Below are 18,770 nucleotides of genomic sequence, written 5' to 3'. Positions count from 1 at the left end.
TGATGTGACATGGGGGAAACCCATTTGGAGCAGGGGGATCTAGAAAGATGGCCCAGTTCAGACATGTGAACAATGTCACAGTGGCTTCCTATGTCAGTTGTTGCATTTTTTTAGGTAAGGCCAAAGCCACCCGCCATTGTACATAATTAGACAAATTGAAATCACAGTCGATGACCTATGTTCAGGCAACAGTAGTACAAAAACCCTGTCCCATGCTAGTCAAACCAATTGTTCACCATTGTAGTTTAATAGATTAATAGCTACAAAATATGTCCTAAATTGTGACTTTCAGAGTAACTTCAGTTTCAGCAGATAATTTTGCTTGTTTGAGAACTACTTCAGTGAAAAAGCAACAGTTATAAGTATTAGAAGTTTGACTTACTGGTAGATCCTCTTGAAGCTCAGTAATTAGATCTAATTAGAAGTCAGCTATACTTAATTTGAGGAGTCTAAGATGGTGTGCTTAAACTGCAACTGTATTGAGGCTTGTGTATATGACTGCATGAAGTAGCTTGCTATATGGTTGCGACAATGATTCCCTAAGGGCTCAATCCTGTCAGGATAGTTGTCCACCTCCGAACTCGGAGGTGGCCAACTATTCAATGCAGGGTGGGCAGAGCACAGAGGGGATCCTCTCCTCTGCGCTCCGGCCACCCTGTGTTTGCAGCTAGACAGTCAATTTCAGCTGTCTAGCTGGGGATGTCAGGGCAAGAGGGGGGCGGCTGTACGGCACATAGGAAGCATCATGGGGACATTCTGTGGTCTTCTCCCCTCCCTACACGGGAAATGCCCCCTTTTTGCCCACTCCACACTGCAGTTATGAGTGTGAAGATGGGGAAGAACCATGCTGCCTACAAGGCAGCGGGGTGTGTGGTTTCTGGGAACCAAGCTTGAAGCCTTGGCTCCAAGTCCAGCTTCCAGAAACCAAAAAATCTATGGCCGTCTAGACACTGTTTAGCGGCCATAGGGTTGCTCTCTAAGCAGCAGCAAAGACTCTTTATCCACAGTTTCTAGCATGGTTAAAATCACTGGATCAAATTGCCAAACTCCTTCCCATGAACACCTTTCCATATGAAGCAGCCTCCATACAATTCCAATAGTCCACAGTACCATTTTTTTTGCATGTGTGAATTGGGCCAAAGTGCAAGGTTCCTGGCCCTTCAGATCTTTTTGTATTTTGTCCTAGGCATAACATATAGCTCTAGCTATATCTGGATTAATACATTTTTTTTTATTTAGTAGCATTTTGAAAATAAATGTGCACCTCTAATATTTTACATGGCATATGTGATGGCACAACTATTAACTGTACAAAAACAGGTGCAAGGAGAAAAATTGATTCGCTCTGTGTGTGTGTGTGCGTGTGCGTGCACTTCCTTATTTCCTCTAAGCTAATACATTTATCTAAAACAGACAACCTGTGTCTCCAAGCTTGAGTTCAGTGCTCCCATTTTGTTCAGGATTGGTTCCTGCTCTAGAGGTTATTAGATTGCAGGACTCCTGTATGGTCTAATGATTGTTCTTTTCCTTGTTGAAATTGATTCACTTTGGATTTCATTTTGTGTCTCAGTTTTAGCTGTCAAACCTTCTAAATTACATTTTTATTCTAGAGAAGCAAATTAACTAACCTTACTGTTGATTGGGTGTCTGGGTCCATAAGGAACCATACAACCCAAATAAATGGAAATTGACTCTGTTAACAAACACTTACAAATTAGATCATGTTGTCACAGATCCTCCAAGGCTCTTAACATAAAAATGGAAGGTGTTGTTGAGCTGGCTAAATCACATGCCTAGGAAACGCTATACATATCATAAAGTGTGTGTTTGTTTGTGTGTGTGAGTCTACACATGCATACACACACACACACACACACACCCCTACCTTTATTCATGTGGATATGTCAGGGCCAAATTACACTCTTTCTGTGGGATTCTGGCCTTGAGTGTAGGGCAGTGTTTTTGTTGTTTTCTTTTTCCCCCAAACTGCCAGTTCATGGGGCCCAATCCATATCAGGATCCTAGTGTGGGGGAGAAGAGAGCTTTAATCCTTTGCCCCCATTATGGTCTCAATCCAGATGGGAGGCTGCATTTGCCATTTGCATTGCCAAAAAAGGATCCATTGAAACTTAATTTTTGGTTGTGTATAAATACCATTAAGAATACTGCAGAGTATTCGTAATAAAGTCATTCTCATTTTTATATAGATACAAGCAGCATGTTCATATATGAAGATACTAGGGCTCTGCTATATGTTCATAGGTTAACATTTTGGAGCTCCTAAACTGTTCTGCAAAAGACCCCCACACCTCTTTAGTCACTGCTGTCCCTGGGCAGCTGCTTCAAGACCATTTTTTGTTTTTCACCAGAGTTTCTCCTTCCTCACAACATGATCCTAGCCAGTCAGGAATTGCAATGGATCACCTGTTTACTCTCACAGTCCCATAATATCATTTCCAGTATTTAATGAATCTAGTGTTCCCTCCACTTGCTAGCCTGCTTACTAGCACATACTCACATGAGTCATTTATGCCTTGAAATATATATATTTTTTAATAAAAACAACAACCCATTTTTAAAGCTTTCTTGTTTACTTGGTCACTTGGAAACAATTACTCTTCATCACAGATGGCCAGGTGTGTAATTTTCAACTTTCAACAATGTGGTCTTTGCTTGTATTATTATTTGCAAAGAATGCTTCAGTGTGTTTTATAAACCTTTTAAGCTAATATAAGTTGCCCATACTCTTATCTACATTGCATGTAAAGGGACAAGAGAATTTCTAAGTACAAATAAGTTGGTTTAAGTGTTCTGTGGGCCATAGTGTGTGTTTCTTCATGCCAGTATTTGTGGAATGTTTACATTTTATTATATGTTCTTGAAGCTAACATTGAAGCATAAGACATTCTGTTAACTGGAAATAAACCAAAAGAAAGAACCTACTGGCATAGTGTTTTAAATCTGGAATTGAATGTATAACTTCTCCATTCAGATTACGTAAATCCAGTCCCCCCACCGCCCAACTTAGAAATACAGTAAAATATAATTACCTCTTTCCCCCTTGTCCCCCTAAATACTAAGATGACATTCACTTAGTATGCTAAACAAGGTGCTTCATTGTAGCCATTGTCTGCGTATATTAAACATAACTAATTTTTCACTCCCTATAACAATTTTTGTCTGGTATAATTAAGACTTTGGTATTCATGTCTTTCTCTCTCTCCCCCCACCCCCTTCTTTCTATGCTATAATTTAAGCACTGTAGAATTATATTTCCATCACATAGACTCTAGGGGTATATTATAAGAAGTCATTGGATTTGTCTTGGGACAGTAATAGAAATCTCACAGTTAATCTTTCTCTGTTATGTATATCACTTAAAGATCAAAGCTATCATTTATCTCAATACTTTTGTTGATGCAAGGCAAGTATTGTATCCATTATTCCTATATTTGTACTTGGATATTAAATTGTGAACAATAAAAGCAGGGTAAAAATATTACTTTACATTAAACTGTAACAATTCCTGCTGCCTGCTTTCACCGACATCCACCCAGGCTTCTTTAGCTAGGTGGGAAACTGTGTTCACAAGTAGGTGCTGCACATTAGGTTTCTGTTTCTAGACCAGTAGCTTGGGCTGTGCCTCTAGAGTCCTTTATTAAGCACTAAAATCCAAAGTATTGGCTAATTGGGATGGGAAGGAAGAAGCTGGATTCCTTACACCCACTTCCTCTTACCTGCCAAACAGCTGATTAGCAGGATATTAGCTTTTAAGAAAGGACCCAGCTGCTCTGTGCTCACTCCATTTGATCAGCAATATGTTCTTAACCTGCAGCAAGTATATCTTAGTGAGTGTGGCAAATGGTCTCAAATTTGTCTTTACGTCAGTTAAGTTTAACTTATCCTAAAAGGTAATATTCTTTTATTTGCTGCAAAATTGATGGATCAAATTCGTAGTTCATCATATTCCAGAACAATATTTTAAACTATACAGTATATTGAACAGAATTGCTTTAAACCAGACATCAGGTGTCTGCTGGGGTGCCAGGGGCCGAACATATGCATGCACATATATGCACACTCACGCACTCATTCACACTCTCAGACATCCACATACATGCACATACATTCATATACACACTTCCCCTATACACACTTATGCACGCAGATGCCCCCCCACCTCAAAACACTCTTCCCCTTTCCCTTATCTCTGATCTCTCATGATAGATTGGAGTTATCAGAAACTTTAATGTTCAGGAGAAATCGGAGGAAATGAAAGGGTTTCCCTCTCTGGCGTTGGCAAGGGAAATTTCAGGTTTTCCCTAACTAGTGCTAGTGATTAGCAATGGAAACAGTTAGTTTATCTCTGATCCCTCAGGAGAGATCAGAGATAAGGGAAGGGTTTCCCTTACTAGTGCTGGTGAAGGAAATCCCAGCCTTTCCCTAGCTAGTGCTAGCAAAGGTAAAGTGAGTTAAATCTCCCTTACTCCCACACTAGGGTACCAAGCATCTGGAGTGATAAAACTTGATTTATTTTAACAAAAAATGAATAATTCACTGAGCTGAAATGTTTCAGCTGAGCTCATATATCTGCTTTTGACTATACTTTGTTTGTATTTCACAGGATATGTTGCTGAAAGGGATAATACTGTTGCATATTCAGCTACTTTCACATGGTTAGAAACAGCTATACACTGGATATTTTGAAGTTTAAAATCCAACATTCGGGGGTGGGGTGTCATATAAACACACATACATATACACACATACAGACATGTAATACACACACACACACACACAAGTGCATGCTTTCACATTCACATACATATGCATGTATATATCTATGCATAGAACACAAGTGGACACACTCCTGTGTTGAAAGCCTTGTTTGTCAGCATACACTTCAAAGTATCTGCTGCCTAAGGTTTTAACTATGTGACCTCAGCTGTTGGTATCTGCTTAGAAAAATATATTAAAATGCATATGTTTACAAACTAAACGTTCTGTATAAATAATCATCACATATTTATAGGGCTGTATTTTAATGCTGCATGAAATTCAGGGATCAGAAATTCAGGGAATTTCTAGCAGCACGGCCTAAGATAACTTTCAGCAGTAGTTAAATTTAGTAGACAATCTGGCAGTTTCGTCGTTCTGAAATCATTGAGTGAGATCTGTTTAATAATAGCCTGAGCTTCTTTTCTGTTTTAAGATATAGTGCTCCCCTATAATAGAGGAGTCTTCCCCCCACACCACAAAAAACAACAAAACCCAAAACAATTTGTATCTGAGATAGCTTCATTCTTTGACTATAAACACACCAAATCACAAGTCACTAAAACTGATGTTGAAATCACTTGAGAAAATGGATGGAAATTAATCCATCATATCAGGGTGAGGTTTGGAGGAAGAATACCATATTATTATTATTATTATTAGTCTATACCGCCATAGCTGAAGCTCTCTGGACAGTTTATAGAAGTTAAAAACATTAAAATACAATATACAGAATTTAAAAGTCATTTACATAAACGCACACAGACAGTATACACAAACAACATATAACTAAAAACAACTTTGAGCAGTCAGTCATAACTAAAGACACATCCAGGACTGATTAAAACTCATCATGTAATATGCAGATTGTAAAGCAGTTATCCTTCAGTATTTGCACTTCTCTAAATGTTGTGATGCGGTTTGTAATGGGGAAAGGCTTTCCAAACAATAATGTGCTTCCAAATGACTGGGAAAAGAGATAGGTCTTAACCTGGCACTGAAAAGATAACAATGTTGGCGTCAGGCAGACCTCATCGGGGAGCTCATTCCACAGATGGGGGAGGGGTATGCATTTTCATGCCATTCAGCATCCTGTTTCTAGTTGGCCCAAGGAAGGGAAACCCCTTCCTTACTGCAAAAGCCCAAAATTAAGGCATCAGAGTCAGCATAAAACTCCATTATGCCTTACTGTTAATTAAAATTACATGTTGCATTTTCACTGATTCACTGTGCTATGTAATTCAGTTGACTGAAGTGGTGGGGGACTTTGTACCATAGAGGACATGTATACTTAGCTACCTCAGGGTCCTTTTAAAAATTTTTGATAGGAAGTTGTCTTCCATTTTCTTACTTTTCAGCCCAATTCATCCATGTCCTACCTTTTTCCACAACATAAGAAAGCATATTCAAGTAAAGATAACCTAACTAGCTTTAAACTTGTTCCAAACTTTGCCTTGGGATGAAAGTAACTGAGCATGTGATAGTAGAGCAACTACAGTTTCATTTGGATGAAGCATCCTTCTACACCCCATTTTAGTCAGGGGTTTTGAACTGTTCATATTGGTGAGATAGCTTAGTAACCCATCATGGATGAAAAATGTCTGGAAACGAATGGAAAACTCTTCCATGTTGATTCTTTTGGACATTACAGTAGCATTTGCTAGGTTGAGATGTACAGTTTTGATGTACAGGGGTGTCAGGGCTGACTCTTGAGTGGTTTTGCTCTTTTCAGGTAGAACACACCCAAAAGGTTGGTGATGTTAGTTTGACCCCCTGAAAATTGTTTATATGGGAGTTATATCTAGGCTCAGCTTTTTTCACCAATGTGTTGGGGGTTAACTAAATATCCAGGAGCATTTGTCTGGAGGCTTTCCGTAAAGGGTAGAAGATATAAAACTTACTTTTCCAAAAGGTTTTGGCCACAGAATCTTAATGAGTTCTTGCTGCTCCTGCTATAATTACTTTTAGGGGTTCTGTGTTTGTATTTTATTGGTTGTTCTAATATTTGTTGAAAGTCACCTCCAGCTTTGCAGAGATGGGATATGAGTGTCTTTAATAAATAAGGTAAATGATTAAATCCCATCAAATGAACTCAATATCTCATTTCCATTTATGTATTTTATTAAGATCCCATGTGCTCTAACTGGTGTCCCATTCTGCTTTGCAGGAGAGGCCTACATGAGACTCAGCAAATTACCTGAAGCAGAACACTGGTATGTGGAATCTCTGCGCTCCAAAACAGACCACATTCCAGCTCATCTCACATATGGTAAACTCCTGGCTTTAACGGTGAGTTAACTGTCAGAAGAACAGTAGCGTTTTGAGAAAAATATTGCTTTTGCTAACATTCTAATAGGGATAACAAACAATCGCACATACTAAAGTTATCTGGGTAGCAAGGTAAGCATCCTCCAACACTTCCTGTTAATTCAATACTTAAAAAAAAAACATGCTAAAGGCCCACGATTAGTGGGATGGAAGGTGCTCGTTCCCCTCTCCCCCAACTCTACTCTCCAACTACTTCTCCCCCATTACCCAGTCTCCATCCATCATTGAATCCAGAGAAAGGATTGGGCATGCTCCTGTTCTCCAAAACTAAACATGGCTTCTGCAACCTGAATATGAAAGGCTTGTTACTGAATCTCCTCTCTGGACACGTGCACAGAGAATCTTCATTCTGAGTGTTCATGAGATAAGAGGCAATACTCTGCACTGCTGCTTCTTTTCCCTCTCCTGAATCAGTTCATAGTTTTGCTGGGGTATCAGAAACTTATTGCATATTCTTTAAACTCTTGGCACTCACTTCAGGAAGGGGCAATGTTATTTCCCACCGTTATGTAGCCTCTGTTGTTGGTAACTAGGCTACCCATTCTTTGAGGTGGTGGGACTGCAATCTGTTGCCAAGTGCAGCACTTTGCTTTTCCTCATAAGAGTGAATGACAGCAGGCATGCCCACAGCCCTACCTCCTGTCCCTGGTAATATCCATGTCTGATGTGGATTGGGGAAACCATGTCTTCAAGTAGGTTTCTGCTTCTGGTTTGCAGGCCATAGTTTGCCCAGTTCAGATGCAACTGCAAGTAAATCCAGGGCATGGGTATGAACAGCCAGACCATTTGCTATTACGTGTCAACTGGCCCATAGTGACTTTCATGGTTGAGAGGGAATTACAACCTAGGCCTCCCCTGTTGAAATACTTTAGCCACTATACCAAACAGTAACCCATTTGAATTTAAAAGGCATGTGTTCTTTAAGTGATGTGCACATATAATATAATGCTATCTAAAAGGTTTGCCTTCGTAGAAAATAATAAGGTGCGCCCAAGCTTTAGCAACTCAAATGATAATGAATTACATTTTTGTTTGTTCTCCAAACCTTAAAATAATTCTGCAGTAATCAAATAATGTGATTTCATGTCATTCATTTGAAACTCATTTTGAAGCTCCAAATCTGAATATAGCAAAAACTAAGTCAATTTTGCACAGCGGTATCCTAGATTTTCTGCCTAACCTTGTTTATTTTCTCACATTTTAAATACAAATGTTTTCTGTTTTCTATAATGTTGCCTGTGCTAATTTTCTTAGATTTGTATAGGCTTAGTATGAGATTATGTTTTATGTATCTTAGCTATTTTTGTGAGAAGTTGTATATCTTAGGCTTGGAGGCAGAATGGGAACACGGAAGAACACGTTTAACAGAATTAATCCAACCCAATCTGTATTCTAAAAGAATGGCTAGGTAGAATATAATCGCCCTGCCTAAATTCAACTGCAAGAAATACTTCACAACCCGCATATCAAGTAATATTATAAATTCATATGTAAAAATTATAACTCATGAGGGTATATTTTTCCAGAAACCATAAGAAGAGGAAAATTTAGTGGTTAAGGCATATGAGTAGTGGCTCAGCTTAGCTGAATAACTGGAAAGCAGCCAATCCTGGGGTAAAGTCCCTGTTTTCATTTTATTTTTATTTTTTTCAGAAGCTGTATTTAGCTTATCTGAAATTAAATTCCACTATGATCATTCTATTCTAAACTCCTAAAAATCTTACAGGCTAGTCTGAAGTTGGACTGCAGTCCACAAAAGTTTAAGCCATAATAAATTCGTTAGTCTTTAAAGTGCCACAGTGTTGTGTTTGTGTTTGCTGCAACAGACACCCCTCTGGAAATTGCTTAAGGACTGTTAAAACTGGTTGCCTTAATCTAGCTGATCAACTGGTAGTGGAAAGGATTGAATCAGAGCACCAGAATCCTTTCCTGGTTTTGATCATTTAGATTTATTTTCTGAAGGATTTTTTTTTAAAGCATAATGTTACAGCTTTCCTGTTTCTAAGACATAATTAAGTGCCTTTGTCAAAAATGACAGGGCCAGGTGCAACCTTGAGTATTTAGATCCCTTAATTCGAGCTTCGGCTATTGGGTGTTATAGAAATAAATAAATAAATAAATAAATATTAATTATTTGATCAAGACTTTTCGCTATCAAAAAGAGTCAGTAATCCTATGAAGATGACTTTATACAAAAAGTGGAGGTTGGGTCTCATACATTTTGCTACTTTTCTGAGCAAGGAGTTCAACCTATGACACATGTCTGCTGTGACATTTACTAAGTGATATCAAAAGTACCAAGTTCAAAGTCTCAAATGTATTTATCCCAGTTTGCATATCTTCCTATACAGTATACTACCTAACAGTTATAATCTAACTAGCATGTTCACAGCCTCTGTGTTGTGAGTGGTTGGTCTGTCAGTGAATGGTTGACCTGCTGTGATGTCACAGTGGACCTTGGCAAACGAGGTGGCATAACTTCTCTTACTGCATTTGGCTTAGCATAGAGGGGCAAAGTAGCCTTGGGCAAAGCAGCTGAGTGCTAAAGTGGACTTGGAGACTACCACATCAGTGGGTAGCTCTAAAGGAGATTACACTCCTTCACCTCAGTTTTGCCTACAAGGCCATTGGCTTTTTTGAATGACATCTTCTTGGTACAAAACAGTTGAGTAGTTTCAGAGCTTTTTGATGGAAAGCTGTTGGCCACAAATCCTTCCTGTTTCTGTATATGTCAGAGAATTGTGGTTTAAAGGAGAAAAAATAACCCAGTAGTCTACAATGAAAGATAGTCTATCTTGGAAAACTTACATTATGAAGACATATGTTTTGCTCATATTCATTTATAAGTTCATTTCCTTATCAGAAATATAAGTTCATTTCTTTAGTTTTTCTTAAAGCTTTGTCTTGGTTTTGAATGCTAAGGATCCCGTTCTATCCTGTATTGTGAAAGAACTGCTTCAATAAATTGCCTCTCCAAAAAAGATCAAAAATAAAAAACCATAACATACATAATAAAATAAGCCGCACAAAAGCTAGAGAATCACAGGAGCCAGAAAGAAAAAGAAATCCACATAAAACTCAAATAAAAGCTAGATGATAAAGTATCAGCACTGTCAGCAATAGGAGTGCATGACATGTTTCCTGTGAGGGCCCAAAATTAATGGAGATGCTCCAAGCATTCCATTTGGATACTGAGAAAATTTCAGATAGATGAGTTAGACCAGCCCAACTGAACCGCCATTCCCTGTTTCCTGTTCCCTCCTAACCTTTCTCCAAGGCCATGGGGAAGAAGGAGATGGTAATAGGTGGTAGAGGTTTCCCACTACTTGCAGCTGGGGTTGTGGGGTCTAATGTGCTTCCTCAGTCTGTGACTACAAATTACAGCTTTCCTGGTTGTGCAGAGTTGTCATTCATTTGAAACTGGAACTGGTGGGGATGTGCAAGCCCTTTACAATCCCCAGCTGCATGTAGCCCTTCCGTGAGGGGGTGAACCCCATTTTGAGTCAAGCAAACTCGAAGGGGGCTCTGCCATTTGAATTGGAATTGCTTTATTTGTGAGGGGGGAATTCCCATGTTGAGCTCTCAGCCCTTGAACACTGAGCCCTTCACCCATCCACAGTAGAACACTGTTTTCATCACACTAAGTTAAATTCTTGGCCAAATAACATTTATTTTTAACTCACATCAGGAAGACTTGAGCATAGTGCCAGACATACAGAGCTAAGGAGGGTGTTCCACAGATGGGCTATATCACCACAGAATAGACTGTTCCCTAGTTTCACTTGCAAGTTTTGAGTTAATTTTTCATAAATGTAATATAGTTTGATACTGTTTATATTCATAGTTCCCCAAGAAAGAACTTGGTTTGAATCATGTTAGGCACAATAAAACTTTCTCTTACGCACCTGGAATTTTGTACACCTGGAGATTTTCTTCCTTTTTCCTCCAATTGGTGCCTTCCCACTTTCCTTTCTTTCTCCCCTCTTCCCTAGTTCCGATTCACCAACCTCAGCAGGCAGAGCGTTCTGGACATATTCATAGGGAAGGAGGCTGTTCTTGACCATCCCTGGTCCCAAGCCATATAGCCTTTTAAAGTTACAAATCAGTGCTTGGAATTGCACTTGGAAAAGCACAGGAAGACAATGAAGCTGTTTCAACACTGTTGAGATATGTTCCATATAGGCTGTGCCAGCCAGCAGCCTAGCTACAGCAATTCGAACCAACCGAAGTTTCCAAAATGTCTTAAAGGGCAGCCCCACATACAATGCATTGCAGTAGTCAAGCCTGGATGTTACTAGGGCATGAATAACCATGACCTGGAAATAGTAGTTCAGAGAAAAATTAGATAAGTGAACAGTGTGGATTCTCTGGAAAGACTTATGTCTTTATTTCAGGCCTCTCTCTTTGTCTCCATAAGACCTTCTTCATAGTTTCAAATTTTGCCATTATTCTTCACAAAGCTATTTATCCAAAATCATGCACATTCAGATTTGAGTTGCAAATGACAGCATTTCCTAAATTTAGTTACTTTACAAACTGACATCTGTCAAGTTTGTTTCCTTTCAAATTGGCCACACGCCAAAAATTTCTTTCTCATTTATATTTGCATAGTGCTTGCAATCCAATTACAGTATATTTGTCTGCTTGCCAAAATTTTGTAACTCTAATTGTGAAACAGAAGGCACTCTCCTTTAAAAGAAATACTTTAACATCATCTTGTGACTCCATAACATTGTTTGTGCATTTCTTGGTGGCAACAGGGAAATTTGTAATTAGCATCTTTCAGCCACATCTTTTAAAGCTTTTCACTAGAGATGAGGTGGGCAAACACAGGTTAAGTGGGGTTATGAAAGGCACAAGGGCCTTCTTTTTATATTATGACAAAATAGTCAAACAGAAACAAGTCACTCATTTTTTTATTTATTTGAAGTACTTTTATGCCATTCCTCAGCCAAAAAGGCTCCCAGAACAGCTTACAAATAATCAATTAAACAAGGCAGTCCCTGCCCACAGGTTTACAATCTAAAAAGACATGACACACAAGGAAAAAGGAATGGGGAGGTCAGTGGAAAAAAATAATTTCAGCTGGTGGAATGGCCCTGCTCTACCTCTCATCTCCTTCCATCCAGCCTGCTGGAATGGCCACTGTTGGTAACAGTTCATTACTTCATGAAGTCATTAATGTTATTTATTAGTGCTGTGCTGAAAATTTATCCCGCTTTTTTTTTTACCATTCTCATTCAACTTGATAGAAGAGAAACTGCTTTTGAAAAGAAATTCAATGGTGAAAAAAAATTGGAGAAATTCTCATGAGTTGGATTTGGGTTCCTTGGGCTTACCTTACTTAGAAAGTGGCTGAGGAGTGAGCACAAATGTCCTCTTTTTCATAGTTCAATCATCTCTCTGGCTGCCTATAGCCTCCTCAGCTTCCCACACTTCAATGAAAGCCCAGTTTAAGGCACCATGAGGTAATTCCTCCCACAGGGCTTTTTCAGATCAGGACATGCAGGCAGCCTGGGAAGCTAGCTGTGATTAAGTAAGCTCAAAACCACCACAAAAACCAATTATAAAACATACTGAATGAGGCAGAACAATGGAAGCCTCTTTTGTGAGATTAAAATCCAGGAAATTGGAGGACAGATTTTGGCAGAGCACTAACTCCACATCCTCCTTGCAGTGGATGCAAATTGGGGGCCAGCCTGCCAAGACAGTTGATGCTGTTGCAGCACGGAAAGCCCCACAACCTTTACCAAAAAAGAAAAAAAACTGTGCTACAAGCCTTGCCAATGGGGAGCCCTAGCTGGGAGAAACTGTTGAGAATTTCTCCTCTTCCTGGAAAATTTGGTGAAATTTTCTCCTAAATTTCCCTGCCCAAAAGTAAAGTGTAGAATTTCAAGAGGCCACTTGTGCACAGCTGTATTATATATGCCACCTTGAGCATCTTTGTGTATGGAAAGGTGGGGTATAAATCAAATAAGTAAAATCATATAAATATGCAGTAATCATGCAACCGTAGAAGACTATTATGGATACTCTGTGCTCAAATGGTGGCTTTCTGAGGGCCAAACTAGACCTGACCTAAAATGTGTCTTTGCTTTTAATGTGTAGATTTTTGAAAAGTGAGAATAGCAGCTGGGGGCAGGGTGATTAAGGGGATTGCAGCAGCCATAGCGAAGGAATCTAAACTTTCCCTCCTATAGTGCTGTCCTGATGAAAATCTCTTTTCTGAAGCTGGTATTTACTTTGGAGTAAATCCCCCATTGGTGCCAGTGCAGTATTTCTGCACAATGCAAATATTTTTATGCAATACTGCATAAAAAGGTATTTTCTTTAGGATCACAGTAGGGATGGGAAGGGTGACATTCCCCCTCCCTTGCTGCAATGATGCCCTAAATTATCACCCCACCCTCACTGAGGCTGCTATTTGTATTTTTTTTAAACTTGCACTTTTAAGTGCAAAGATGCATTTAGCATCATATATAGTTCTGCCAAGCCAATCTACATTACAACTTTAAACTGGTTTCAAACAGGTTTATCTAAAGGGATCCTGCAGTTTCATGAGGGTACTGAGAATTCTTTGCTAGAGACCCCTGTCCCCTGTCCAAGCAGCCCCACTTCCTAGAGCTACAGTTCCTAGAATTCCTGTATTTGGTAGCCGTAATCACTAAAAACAGGTTTGAAACCAGTTTAAAGTTGTAATGTAGATTGCCCCCTTGTTAATAAGAGTCAGTTGCAATAATTATATCCGTTTATTTTTTGTTATTTTCTTCGTTGTGACCTCGTGGGTTTTATTTTTCATTTCAGGTTGTTACAAAAGTGTGTCTTACCGCTGCCTTGCTTAGGCACTTCACACTTCATTTTCAGCATATACTCTGAAGTTTTACCTGGGAACCTAAACATGCAAAGTGTGACTGCAAGAAATATTTAAGTGTGCAAACATGTGTATCATAGAGGTCCACTTGTCAGGGAGCCAGAGTCAGCCAGGAAGTCAGGATGATAGTGGCTCCATTTTTAGTGCACAAATGTATGAAACTGCCTTTATACCAACAAAATAACATCAGCTTTGAGAACAGAGGATAACAGGTGGGCACCGGGCAACACAGCATGGGTATCTAAGGATTTCTGCATCGAGTAGTTTTCCTGTGTAGTTGTTTGAATTCCATTAATGGGTTCTCCTCAGTAGATGTTTTGGAGCCTCTGGCAGATATCCAATCTTTCCAAAGCAGAAATGCCAAACCTCCAGCCCACGGGTCTTATCCAGACTACAGAGTCCTTTTGTGTGGTGCACACTGCCCCATGGGGGACGACACATGGAGCTGGGGACTCAGCCAGTGCTGGAGGAAGCAGCTGCTCTTCCCAGCCCTGGCCAAATGGCTTTGCGTAATGCACACCACCAGAAGCTCAACTGGAACCAGGAAGAGCAGCCGCTCCTCCCAAAGCTGGCCGAGTGGCTTTGTGCAGTGTGTTCTGACCCCATGGAGATGGTGTGCACCACCTGAAGCTAGACATTTGGCCAACGCTGGGAGGGGCAGCCGCTCCTCCCAGTGTCACCTGAGTCCCTTTCTCTGTGTTGAGAGAGGCATGCAACTCTGTGCCTCTTGCAGCACGGAGCAAGGCAAAATAGATGGGGCGAAGGGATGACATTGGTTGGTGCGGCCACACCCACTGTTATCTGGTCCATGGAAGGCACAGTGGGAGCAGTTTGCCCTCCCCTCAAAAAACCATTCTGCAACCCTGTTCTAACGCCTTACTTTATTATGGCGCAGCACATTTTGAGAACTCTGTCATGTAGCTAGCGGACCAAGTAAGTTTCCCCCTACCCACATCACTGCTGGATTTAAGAACAAGCCAAGTAAGCCATGGCTTAGGGCCTCATGTTATGGAAGGGCCTCTAAATACTTTAGAGATAACTAAAATTTATTATAATTGAAACCACTTTGCCTTAAATAACTTTTCATATAAAAGCCACCACCCAAATTCTGAACCCTGAGCTCTCCATCCCAATCCCATTAACTTCCTTTCCAGGGCTGCTGGACTGCTCGCATCATCCACAGATTGCCCACCCTCACTTCAGAGGAGACCATGGGACCTAGGATTACAGCAAGTCTGTATATATTCTGTTCAGAATACCAGCATTATTTTTTCATTACAAGTTGCAGTGCTACTTCCATTAACTAAGTTCTGATCTCTGCAATTGCTCATGTGTTTCTATAAATTAAAAGTCTTCAGTTTCATATATGATAACTAAGAAATCATAAGGTACTTGATATTGCAAATAAAGCTTTTTGCAAGAAGTATATTTTATTTTGTTGTTTCTCATTTCATCTTTGCCTATGCATATGTCCAAATATAATAGTTCACCTTCCTATTATAATACATGTTTTTTCTTTATTTTTATGATGTGTGGCCTCTGAATCTTGACATAGCTTAGGGCCTCAGCATGTCCTAATCTGGCCCTGGCCCACACACATCTTGTTTAAGTGAAAAGAGCAAGTCTTAATATTTTTTAATGGGAAACATTCATGTATGAAATGAATTTGATCGAGTTACCCAGCTAATTGTTACCTGGCAGTATATGTAAATCTCTACAAGTGCATTATTCAGAGCTACTTGACTGCATTAACCTCTCCCATATTTTCTTGGAATTCTAAATTCTCCAGTAACTTAAAGTGTGCCAGCTGCCTCACCTGAACACAGAAAATTCTACCAGCTGTCAGAGTGTACTGGTGTTAATGGGGGAAAAAAAACCCAGAACATCCAGTAATAGAGGGAGACGTGTTCATGCAGATTTTCTCCTTCCTGGCAAGCAGCTTTTATAGCTTTTTCATCAAAGAAAAATGTCAGTCCACTGGAATAAAATGTCACATTTTATTAAATAATTGGATTTTCTACTTTTCAATTATTCTCTGGCTTCCATTATTTCAGAAGTGTTTTCAATCAGAATGCTCGGTGGTATATATCTTGCATTACTTACTGGATTAGCCAAAGGCCACTAGGCTATTATTATGCTCTCCCCCAGGTCCCTGGATGGTGAAAGGTTCTAGGGGTAATACTATAGGGATTACTTCACTTTGAATGAGGGAACACTGGAGACAGATGGCTGTGTCTGTAATAATTGCTTTATTTACCAATATAAAAGCATAATGGAAGCAACAGGCACTCCTACAAGAAGGCTGTACACCCAATTCCAGTTAACTCCATCTAGAATCTTTCTAGATGGAGCCACTCTGTCCATTCTCACTGTTACTTTGCTTTGTTTACACAGACATCTGCCAAGCGCTAGTCTAAGACCTCCACCCCTGCAGGTGAATTGCCCATTCAGAAACATTTAGGATTTTAAAATATCATATTTTTCAAAAAAATTGATTTTAAGGCCGGCACTGTAAGTGATGTCATGTTGGGGGCCAGAGGCCTTTGGGGAAAAGATGGCAGCTGCTGTGGACCTTCCCAGCGCCTCTCCTTACACTGCTGGGGCCTTGAAAAGGGAAACAACGTTGTGTGACCCGGGTGGAATCCTGCCCATGCTGGCACAACGTTTTTTCAATGACATGGTCCTGAAAGGGGAAGTGCAGGGCCAGGTGGCTCTAGAGTGGCCTCGCTGTACTACTACTTCTTGCCATTGTGTTCTCACCATCACATTACTTGTAAGTAAGGCAAGTAAGGCAGCTGTCAAAGGGAGCATTGTGAGGATCACTGGGTGGGGGGAGACTGGGCTTGAGCCTTCACACTTCTTTAAGGAATGTGGCTACGAGCACATGGGGAATAGCTACATCTGAGCCAAGGTGGCATAATAAAAAGGGTAAGCAGGATAACTTCCTTACTTCTACTAAATTGAGATCATTGGCCCAGACAAACCGCTGAGCTCAGCCTAACTATCCAGAGTCACATGGCACTCCACTCTTCAAGCAGGTACTTCACAGGTTTTAAGTTAATGTCTGATCCCTTTGTGGAAGAAGGTTCATATGTTACATTATAAGCATTTTATGAGAGAATGTGCCTGTCTGGTGCTCCATCAGAGAGAGAGGGTCATTGTCCAGACACTCGCCCAAACTGGGCTTAACTATCGGTATCAAGAGGTACCCATTTCTCATTACTGATTATATATTAAGTAGTGAAGTGTGCATATTTAGGAAAACCTAAATTCCCAGGCTTTGTGTGAACTACTCTGTAACTCTTTTCTCTCTCACCATCATACATCTGGAAAATAATGAATTCGTGTTTGTATCAGGAACAAACTAGTGGTCTGCGGTAGAAAGACATTTTGTAATACTTTAATATTAAATCAGAAATCATTCCACTTAATAAGCTTGAAATAACAATAATTCAAACACATATACAAGAAAAAATGTATCTGCGTGCCACAGCGATAATGTAAGCGTATTTAAGCCATTTTAACTGTCACATCCGTTTTTGCCTTCAAAAGAGAAAATATTCTTCTCTCTGTCATCTTCCTCCTAGTCTTCCTTTGGGTTAAATTCCTGTGATGGAGTAAATATGAAAGTCAGCTGTAAGTCAAACTAATGCAGCATATATATGCTTTAATTCTGGTCTTATTAAGAAAAGGAGCATCAACCCTATCTGGTTTTAAAAGTTATGCCCGACAGAAGATGTACGTTTCATAAATGCCAAAAGTTAGCAATAAAATAGCCTGTTTCTGTCAAATGATGAGATTTTATACTGTCCAACAGACAAAAAAAAGTTGCAAAATGTATGCAAATTAATAGTGCTTGCCTCTTCATTTTTTTGAAGAGCAGGAAAATCGATTAAGTATGATAGTTCCCTGGAAATTATTTAACATTTTTTTGGATTTAGTCGGATGACGCCCAGTCTGAATAAATGACCTTTCCATCAGGCTGCAGACCAGAGGGAGAGAAGTAGGGCTACTCTATCATCTCTGCTGAGAAACCAGCTGCCTTTGGCTTTTCCCAGCTGTCACCTAGCTGGCAGCAAATCCATCAGACTACCTGAATTGTTTCTACTCTAGCTGGTAGTGATACGAACTGCAATTTTAAGAACTGGTGCCTAAGCCTCCTTTTTCTCGACCTCTCTCCCCACTCCTTTTCCTTTGTGTGTCATGTCTTTCAGACTGTAAGCACAAGGGCACACCGTCTTACTACTAATATTTGTAAGTCACCCTGGGGCTAAAGAATGGCATTGAGGGTACAGTCCTATGGGTTGTGCCCTCGATAATTGTAAGCCCTGAACTCAGAGGCTTACAATCATTCTATGCAGGGCAGAAAGAGCAGTGGAGGCAATCTTTGCCTCCATGTCCTCCCGCCTTGCATTTTTCATTAGATGGGCTTTTCTTTTTTGCCTGTCTAGCGACAGTGCTTCGGAGGTAGAGGGAAGGAGGCTGGAAGAGGCTCAAGATAGCTCATATCCTAGCCTCTCCATTCTCCTCCCTTTCCTGCCCACTGAAATGCCCCTTTTTCCTCTTCTCCGGCATTGAATTCCCGACCTCGGAGGCCAGCCAGCACAGTTCTTTACATGCTGGCTGCGAGGGATCAGGGGAAGGGGGTCAGATTTCCAACTCCCCTTCCGAGTTCGGAGTGCTGTCCTCAGAGGAGAGACTCCAAATAATCCTAGGGCCCCTCAGACACTGTCTAGAGGCCATAGGATTGCTCCCTAAAATGCTTTAAATAAATAAATGATCTATGGCTAGTCAA

The 18,770-nt window shown here is 40.1% G+C and overlaps 1 protein-coding gene across 1 annotated transcript in view; it reads left to right on the top strand.

Annotated features, from left to right (window-relative positions):
- The window catches only part of TMTC2 (transmembrane O-mannosyltransferase targeting cadherins 2), a 254,255-nt gene that overhangs the window by 189,756 nt on the left and 45,729 nt on the right, over positions 1-18,770 (top strand). The window contains exon 8 of the mRNA XM_084810388.1: positions 6,944-7,065. Within this exon, the coding sequence (XP_084666514.1) occupies positions 6,944-7,065 (122 nt within the window). The remainder of the gene's footprint in view (positions 1-6,943; positions 7,066-18,770) is intronic.

The sequence above is a fragment of the Heloderma suspectum genome, chromosome 7 (assembly GCF_057233095.1).
Source record: "Heloderma suspectum isolate Gila_16-S chromosome 7, 16-S_ref, whole genome shotgun sequence".
In the NCBI taxonomy this organism is placed as follows: domain Eukaryota; kingdom Metazoa; phylum Chordata; class Lepidosauria; order Squamata; family Helodermatidae; genus Heloderma; species Heloderma suspectum.
Note: the sequence above shows the minus strand (reverse complement) of the source record. Positions and strands in the feature narration are given on the sequence as shown.